General features: G+C 46.8%; 1 protein-coding gene across 1 annotated transcript; it reads right to left on the bottom strand.

The window, feature by feature from the left end:
* Positions 1 to 1797: 1797 nt before the first annotated feature.
* LOC134495506 (zinc finger protein 628-like) lies at positions 1798 to 8640 on the bottom strand. Its single transcript, XM_063301000.1, has 3 exons — positions 8482 to 8640; positions 6916 to 7049; positions 1798 to 6254 (listed from the first exon to the last, which is right to left on the bottom strand). The coding sequence occupies exon 3, from the start codon at positions 6234 to 6236 to the stop codon at positions 2625 to 2627; it is 3612 nt and encodes a 1203-aa protein (XP_063157070.1). The 5' UTR covers positions 6237 to 6254; positions 6916 to 7049; positions 8482 to 8640; the 3' UTR covers positions 1798 to 2624.
* Positions 8641 to 9582: the final 942 nt, after the last annotated feature.

The following is a 9582-nucleotide window of genomic DNA, read 5'->3' on the forward strand; positions in this document are numbered from 1 at the left end:
AAAAAGTAGGATCAAGATAGCTCTTGTCAGATGGGTTTTCTGGATTTTATTGTCCTGGGTATGAATAATGCATTTTTCCAGGATCTATCAAGAACAATAAAATCTAATAAACCACAATATTAATTTATTTGGTTTTAATGCATGAAAAAGCTTCAGTATTGTAGCCCTCATGCTAATGAACTAGTCCTCATGTGACACTTGTGATGAGATCCCTCACTTAAGGTGTGAGCATAAACCTTTAAAATCCTAAATGTCTAAGAGTGTGTCTGTCTCTGGGCTTGCCTCCTTCCTTTATGAAGCTGTTAAAATTTGCAGGAGAGTTCTTCTGAAGATGCATTGTTGACTGTTAAAGCCTTGCTTCTCTGGTGGAAGAGCCAGCCATCTTCTGCATTGCTGCAATGTACTACCTCCAAAGTTCTGTTGGGGTCTCTCTCTACATTTAAAAAAATCTGTAAAGAAACAACCATTTTTCCAAGCATTTTATTGTTAGTTGATTTTAGTACTAATTTCAATATATGTATCTACTGTTAGTTGCTTTGAGTATTAGTTTAGTTAGAAAGGCAGAATTTGAATTGAATACTTGACTAGGTTTTCACAGCTAAGCTGTAAACCAAATAAATCATATGATGACTTAGTTTGATATGTAAGCCCAGTTACTAAAGCGTATTACTTGTTCATCTAGTCCAGTTCTGGTTGTATATCTCCCAATATTCCATGGTTCACTGAGCTGTGGTTTACTGAATTAACCCAATTGCCTGGGTTTGCCCAGCATTAAACCAATGGCTTAACAATATTCTGAACCACAAACTCGTTATACACATTTTAGCCTGGTGTGCTTTGCACTACTGTCCAACCAGGGGTGGGTATGTCACAGACCCCATGTGCCCTCACTCCTTTGCAGCTACTGGGGGCAGGACCAACACTAGGGAGACTTGATGGGGTTTTAAGTGGCAAAATGGTGCCATAAGCCTTGAAGAGGTTTAACACAAACTAACCTTTAAAAACCCAACTCCCCCAAACAGCATAGCATAAGGAGAAAAATGAGACTGATCATTTTGGCTTTGCCCACTCTGTAGATGTCATAACATCAGCTTTACCACCTGCAGCCCTATGGCAAGGCAGGAAGTAGTACAGCCCCAAATCCAAAAAAAGGTTCCCTACGCTGACAACCAGCAGCTCTTCAGAGTTTCCTGCCCTATTTTCTAAGGATTGAACCTGGGACCCAGGCACATACTCAACAATACTCAGTGAGGACCCCTTCTGAACTTAACCTGTTGAACTTTCTTCCTCTAGAACATCAAGAGACTTGCTAACCTGTTGAATTGTTCAAGACTGTTACTGAGACCTCACTTTTGTTGTCTCTATCTATGCTAAACTTATAGTGGTAGCTATATATCCAGTATGTATCTGAATGAAGTAGCAAGAAATTGCTTGAGAAAACCAAGAGCAACACCACCATCTAAGCTGAATCCTTATTCTTGTTCCCTTCAAAGCTCTTCACCTTAAAAGGGCCTTAAGTCAGTAGTCGAGTGCACAATCCGCATTTCAAGTTGGACAAATGGCAGAAATCCTAAAGAGCCACTGTCGATCAATGTAGTCAGTACTAAGCTACATACTTTATATTTTCTTACGCCAACTCAGTAACAGATTAAAAAATATATTAAAACTGACGAAGAGAAAGCTAAGTACCATAGAGCCTTGACTGAGTTGTGAGAAATATTTAACACACTGCAAAAATGTGACCCACCCTGTATATAATGGTACACTAAAAAAATACAACTGAAAAAAAGGCAAGGGTGCATGAAAGCAGTCTTTTATTTTCCTTCCAGGCCACAAGGGTCTTTGACTCTCGCATTTGTTAGCACCAGGAACTAAGGTCCACTCAGGAAGAATTGTACTTCTGCACATGATAAAAGAAGGACTATAATGGGAACAGAAGGATTTAACCATAAAAGCCATTGTAGCTGGGAGATGCAGTCTATACTAGCTCATAAGGTTGCCCCCTATAGCATCAAGCAGCCTCAAGCCTGAATGTCCCCAATTGTCCATTTTAGAAAAGAGATTATGCTATTTCACAGCAGTGTTGGCCAATGTTATAACATGAAAATGGAGAAATCAGCTGCCCATTAATCACATTCCTGTCTAGTAGGAGAACACATGAAGTCCTGGATATCATAAACAATCTTTTTACCATGGGGCTGCCCATCCATTTCTTTTTTGCCAGAACAACATGTTTTAAATATGGTAAGAAAACAGGGATGGATCTGGGTAAAAGACTGGGCTGGCGCTCTTTTGTGTGCAGTATGTACGGATGCTGAGGGAGGCATGGCACAGGGATTACTGTGGCTGCAGGGATAGAAGCAGCAGCGGCAGACCACATGGGATCGGGGAGAGGAATAGCAAAGGGCATGCTTTGGACCAGCAGGCAAGGGGTTGAACCCAGCTGTTTGTTGAGAAAGTTTCTCCTGAGGAACCCAAGCAGAACTCACTTGGTGAGCTGACCACCCCATATAGGTGTTTTGAAGTTGATACAAATCACCCAGTCTAGCCCCACCTTATTATTTGTAGAAATCTGACCGTTTCTGACTGATACTCAAGTGCAGGCAAGTGGGGCAGCTGGTTTTTTAGAAGGTGTGAACAAGTTGCATGTTTGGTACTGTTTGCACAATCTGAATGGAAGGCAGTCCTTGGGATGCAACTGGGCTTTGTAAAAGCTGCACCATTTGAGGAGTGCTGTTGCTTTCAACAGCAGCTTGATTGTTATCCGGGCTGCTTACCTGCAGGGTTGGTACACTCTCCAATACTTGGAGAGTCTGTTCTCCCTGGGCACTGCGGATGATTAACAGATTCTGCCCAGTCCCTGAGCTACCATCAGTATTATGTAACTGGATGCCAGACAGTTCCTGCACAGTCTGGATACTCTCCACTTCCTGAACACACAAACGGGTTTGCTCCCCACCTGCCCTTCTCAACACTAATACATTCTGAACCCCTTCTTCAGTCTGAAGAGTCTCAAAATGCATGTCTTGCACCCCTTCAAGGTTCTCAACCTCACCTCCAGGCCCTAGCAGTTCCTCTCCTGGAGAGTTCTGAACAACGATCAGGTTCTGGCTTTCTTCTTCCATGTTGGATCCCTGTTGGAGGTCCACTTCAGAGAGCTCATGCGAGCTAGATAGGGCAGTTCCAATCTCATTCATTTCCTGAGCTGAGCCCAGAGTCTGAAGTTGAACACTGGGCATCTCTTCTGAAGGCTGAAGCTGCTGCCCTTCCTGGGAAGACATAAGCCCCTGGATCTGATTAACACTATCCAACTGTTGGGAAGGAGCAAGGCCTTGGATTTCAACACTGCTTGCAGACTGGTTTGAATGGGGCAAATTCTGTATCTGAAGAGAGCTGGCCTGCTGGCAAGATGTCAAGGTCTGGATCTGAAGTGGGCCTACTTGCTGGGAAGGCTGGAGGGTTTGGAGCTGCAGGGTCCCCACCTGCTGGGAAGATGGTACAGCCTGAAATTGCACAGTATTAATCTTTTGTGAATGCTGAAATGTTTGGAACTGCACTGTGCTAGCTGGTGGGCACCTGGACAGACCCTGGATCTGCACAGTATTTGCTGGTTGGGCAGCAGGCAAACTCTGGATCTGAACAGTGTTCTGGGATAGAGGCAGACTTTGAATCTGCACAAGGCCAGTCTGTGGAGAATTAGGAACAGCCTGGATCTGAATTGTGCCAGTTTGCTGGGCAGTAGGCAGGGTCTGAAATTGTAGTGTGCCACTTTGCTGGGCAGTGGGAAGGTTTTGGAGTTGCTGAGGCAGAGTTTGAATCTGGATGGTACTTGTTGATGGAGTGGGCGGCATAGATTGTATCTGCACTGTGCCCACTTGCTGTTCTGGCAAACTCTGGAGTACAATAACATTCTGTCCACTGGTCTGCAGTCCTGGTGACCTCTGGATTTGCACATTAGGGATAGGCTGCAGGCTGGCCCCAGTAGCACTGGGCATTAAAATAATATTCTGGTTGCTAGATACTGGTGGGGGGGGAGGTACCAGCACAGGCTTCTTTCTCTTACTTTGACTAAGTGGGACAGCTTTGTTTGGAGTAGTGGGAGCACTTGGCACCAGGGTAAAAGTGGTTGAAGCGGCAGGTGTAGTTGATACCATCTGTGGACTGGGCAAAAGGATGAGTTTGGGGGGTGAACTTTGGAGAGGTGGCTGCTGCTGTTGCTGCTGCTGCTGCTGCACACTGGGAATGAGTTGCAAGCCCTGGGCTGTCTGCACTAGCAAGAAAGTTTGACTGTTAGAAGAAACAGCTGGGGCTTGACTGCCACTTAACTCCATGTTCAGAGTGGCCTGCATGTTGGGCATGATTTGTACCTCCTGAGTGGCAGCAGGTGAGGCACCAGTTGTGTGATTGGCTGCCTCACTGCTGTTATGGGTACGCAAATGGCGCTGTAAGTAAGATGCCATAACAAAAGCCTTACAGCAAACTGGGCACTGGAAGGGGCGTTCCCGGGAGTGGGTGCGTCGGTGCAGTGCCAGGTTGGAAGAGTGAGTGAATGCCTTGCCGCAGTCCCGGCAGCAATAGGGTCTCTCGCCAGTGTGCACCCGCTGATGCTGCCGGAGGTTGGAGGTCTGGGTGAAAGCCTTGCCACAGGTCTGGCAGGCGAAGGGACGCTCGCCTGTGTGCAGCTGCTGGTGGCGGCGAAGGCATGAGGTATTCTTAAAGGCTTTCCCACAATCCTGGCAGGCATATGGGCGCTCTCCAGTATGCTGGCGTAAATGGTATTGGTAATGAGAGGCCCATTTGAATGCCATCCCACAGGTGGGGCAGGTGAAGGCACGCAGCCCCGTATGTACCCGCTGGTGAATGCGCAGCAGCGATGAACGTTTGAAGGCCTTCCCACACTCACTACAAGCATAGGGGCGCTCACCTGTGTGATCACGGAGGTGATAACGCAGCCCAGAGGAGCCCTTGAATGACTTCCCACACTCTCCACACACATAGGGTCGCTCGGGCGGTGGAGGTGGCATCACCGTGGAAGTAGGCACTGGCTCAGCCTGTGCCGGACATGTCACTTCAGCTTCCTCCAGCCGCTGTTCAGCTGGGGGATGTGAACGCTGGTGGCCCAATAGGCTGGCCAATGCAGGGAAGGAGCGCTCACACACCACACAGGTGTACGTGCGATCTGATGAGTGCTGGCTCTGCTGATGCCTTGCTAAACCCGCTGCACTCTTGAAAGTCTTATTGCACACTGAGCAAGATACTGAGGGCGTGGGAGATACTACAGGTGCTGCCTGCTCCTGCACTGATGGCGATGTCATTTCTGGCAGAGGCAATGGCTCTGCTGGGGCCAAGTGCGTTTCCTGGTGGCTTAACAGTTGCTCTTGCAAGGGAAAGGTAAGGTGGCAGAGGCTACAGCGAAACACCATCTCTACTGTGGTGGTTGGTTCCTCCAAGAAGAGCTGTGCTGGAGGTGCAACATCAGCATGAGTCTCCAGGTGCTGCTGCAAATAGGTGTCAGATGCAAAGGCTTTACCACAAATAACACAGGTGTGGGCAGGGCGGGCAGCATGTGCTGATCGGCAGTGCAGTGCTAGGTTAGATGAGTGCGTGAAAGCTTTACCGCAGTCCTGACATCGATAGGGTCTCTCACCAGTGTGCACTCGCTGATGCTGTCGTAGGTTGGTGGACTGGGTGAAAGCCTTGCCACAGATAGGGCAGACATAAGGACGCTCACCCGTATGTGTATGGCGGTGCCGTCGCAAGCTAGAGGAGTTCTTAAAAGCCTTATCACATGCTGGGCAGGGATAGGGGCGTTCTCCAGTATGCTGGCGCAGGTGATACTGGTAATGGGAAGACCACTTAAAGGCCAGGCCACAGTGAGCACACTTAAAAGCACGCAGACCAGTATGTACGCTCTGATGGATCTGAAGCAAGGATGACCGTTTAAACGCCTTGCCACATTCACCACACTTATATGGTCGCTCACCCGTGTGTCCGCGCTGGTGATACAGCAAGGCCGATGAACCTTTGAAAGCCTTGGGGCATTCTGAGCACTTGTAAGGGCGCTCGCCTGTGTGAGTCCGCTGGTGGTGGATGAGCCGCGATGACCATTTGAACACTTTGCCGCATTCCAAGCATTCATACTGATGATCGCCACTGCTGCCACCAGGACCTCCACCTGTTGGTGCCACTGCTGGCACTGCTGCTGCCTGCATCTCTATCTGCTGAGCTCCCACCATTGCAGCAGATTTCACCTACTGGAGAGAGATAGCATACCTGCTGGTGAAAACCATCACTAACAAGACAGCAAGTCTTATACACACCTGCAGCATGTTATTTTATTTGTTTTTATTTAATTTAATTTTTATCCCGCCTTTATTATTTTTATAAATAACTCAAGGTGGCGAACATACCTAATACTCCTTCCTCCTCCTATTTTCCCCACAACAACAACCCTGTGAGGTGGGTTGGGCTGAGAGAGAGGGACTGGCCCAAGGTCACCCAGCCGGCTTTCATGCCTAAGGCGGGACTAGAACTCACAGACTCCTGGTTTCTAGCCTGGTGCCTTAACCACTAGACCAGACTGGCTATGTCACTAACTGACTTCCAGTTCAATATTTTGCATGCATCTATTGAAAAATAGATCTTTGAGAAGATGTAATAAAAAATCCTCTCTAGGTGACCTTCCCCCACCTCCATGTTCTAGTTGCTGTTTTGCCCCACAACTTACACAAGGCAGTTAAGCAGTACTATCTAAAAGTTTAGGGAACTGATGTTTTCTACCATCATCTTCCAGGAACTCCCTTTGCTACTGGCAAGAGCCAAGAGCTGCCCAGAAAAGGAGATAAAATATATATTCCTGGCCTGGCAGTGAAGAGACACATATTAAGACTGGGGGCTATTCTCCCAGACAATTACCTTGTAACCTCAGAATTGCAGCAATGGATACAGCTACAGCAACAGCAGCCTGGGGAGCAGGTATTTTCTATCCTCATCTCTTATAATACAGTTATGCTGAATTTATTACACCACAGCACAGTTATTCTTGCAGCCTGTTTATCAGACAGACAAATAGGATGTAAATATTTAAAAAAATTAAACATACCCATGGACTTGGAGTAAGCTAATGCTAATTCACATGTAAATGGCCTGAGTCATAATCTCTCGAATATAGCTGAAATAACAGCAACTAAGTTTATTACAACAAGAAAAAGAAAACAGTATATTCAAAAATAACATGAATGCAGTATTTTAATTGACAGTAGAATACTGGAACTGGGAGAGGGATCTGGGGGAAGGGAAAGAAAACTGACAAGAATGGATATACTACTCAGACATGAACTCTTGTTCATTTGTAGCAGTTGCTAGGCAATAAAAAGCAGCAAAGAGTAGCCAGAGTAAGTTGGAGGAGCTGGAGTGGGGCAAGTTTGTACCCTTTGCAACCAGAGATTAGACTAGGGGCTGAGATTTTCTTCATGCCAGCAAGGGGGTACCGGTGAAGCTGGGGAGCCACAACTCCTATCTTATCTCACTTTGGCCAAGCTGGGAAGGCAACTGAGGGCTATAAATGCAGCAAAATCTGGAGGGGCACAATTTCCCCATTCCTGCATTATGCAATAAATGGATCTTTAAAAAAAACCCACAGAAATGACATAGGATTCTTGAAGGAGATGCATGAATCTTCAACCAATATCCCAATTCCCAGCATACACATCCTTTCTAAACCAAACGGCACTGAAGCTCAAAAAACGGTAGGGGTTGAGCAGAGCTTAATTTCCCTCTCCCATCACCTTCTTTGAAATTTTGCACAGGCCACATTTTATTTTAAGCAGTGTCCAGCCACATAATGTTGTGAAGAGGACAGGGCATTTTTCCCTCCCCCAGTTTTCCACATCCTTCGCAGGAAAACTCTGAGGGTGCCATTGGTGAGATGGGTGCTGTAGTAATCCAGCTGTAGCAGTTTAGTGTATAGTTTACACATTCCCAATTTGGAGCCTCCAGAAGTGTTGGACTGCAGCCTGCATCTTCCACCAGGTACCACAGTGCAGGCTGGGCAGTCATGGGAGTTGTAGCCAATCTGGAGGGCGCCAAGTTGGAGAACGGTGGTTCAAAGGACACGGGACTCACTTTGAGCCTGGTCTTAGGAGATCTTATTGCTGAATCTCTTGTGAACCGTTATACGAGAAGGCATTCCACATTCACGTATCCCTAGTCCTTACTATTACTTCTAATATTGTAAGGTGAAGAAACATCCTGTAATTTAAATTTCCCTTCGCTATTTCTCCACCCGCCAGCCTTAAGAATAAGCGAATATTGTGTCGGAGGAAGAAAACCCCCCTTTGTGACCTGCCCCTTTAAAGAAGGAACCTCTCCTTTAAGGAACCGAGCTCCGCCGCCCCTCCCCCTTCGCTGCCGTTCGGCCTCGCGACGTCTTTTTTCCCTTCCCCCCCGCCGTCCCACTAATGCTCTGAGTTTTCTCCTCACCTGGGCCTTTTTTTTCCTTCCCCGCGCGCCTCGCTGCAATGAGGGGTTGATGGGAGAGGGGCCGCGGGGCTGTGGGGGGAGGGGCCCCCGCTCCACCCTCCCAGTGGCCGGGGGCGCGAGACACCCAACCTTTACCTTGCTCACACTAACAGCCCGCGACGCCGGCCAACCCCACCCCTTTGCTCTTCTGCCATTGGCTACTAAGAGAACTCCCAGGTGGGAGTTCTTGGGAGTTGTAGTTTGAACGCAAGCCTTTCGCCATCTTGACCCTGTGGCACGTGACTGCGAAGTCTGTGCAGAAGGCCCAAGAGGAAGCGATTTCCCCTCTAGTCCGGTGTCAGTCGAGAACAGCCCGCAAATTTGGGTGGTTGGCCGCTGAAGTGCTGTGGTGCAAATGAGGCCTTTGGATATTACGGTTAAAGAATACGTTAATGTGCACGGAGTCTGTAGAAACCGTGCATTTGTTTCAGTTGTTAACCTACCCCCAGGACAAAGCGTTTGTACCTGGTCTTCCCTAATTCCATTGAATGAACAATTACATCAGTACTTGTAGCAGCATAGTCTGTCATAACATAGTTTTATTGCTAAGAAATATTACCCCAAAAAAGAACATGCATTGATTTAAGACAACACATTCCATTTCAAAGTATCAAAATAGTTGTTTGAATATAGAAATATATTTATAGCTGGACGTTATGTATAGCAAAAGAAATTCCATGAATGGGGGCTTTTCCAGAGGCAACTGGATGATGCAAGAAATAGTTACGGCATAGGATTTTATATTTATACAATTTAAAAGGACTTGGAATCCTCTAGCAAATAATAAAATGAAGAGAGTTCTACAGAAGCTGTATTTTTGCAGGACCCTTTCCCCACTTATAATTCATTGTAAGAGTCTTCCTCCTTGAACAACATCCTCATCCTTATCCAGGAGTGAAATAGTCTTAAGACATCACAAAGAATACTGGAATAAAAATAGTCTTTCTCCTGAAGTTGGTACTTTCCTATGACAGTTACAAGGTGGGTAAAATCTGTGAAGGCTTTGTGACCTACTGGAATATGAACATAGGTATGTTTGAGGAATGTTGGAAGGCATGGAAT

Source organism: Candoia aspera, chromosome 4, assembly GCF_035149785.1.
Source record: "Candoia aspera isolate rCanAsp1 chromosome 4, rCanAsp1.hap2, whole genome shotgun sequence".
Taxonomy (NCBI): domain Eukaryota; kingdom Metazoa; phylum Chordata; class Lepidosauria; order Squamata; family Boidae; genus Candoia; species Candoia aspera.

Excerpts from the sequence above, each read along its gene's own strand:
- LOC134495506 (XM_063301000.1), bottom strand. The coding sequence starts at position 6,236 with ATGGTGGGAGCTCAGCAGATAGAGATGCAGGCAGCAGCAGTGCCAGCA.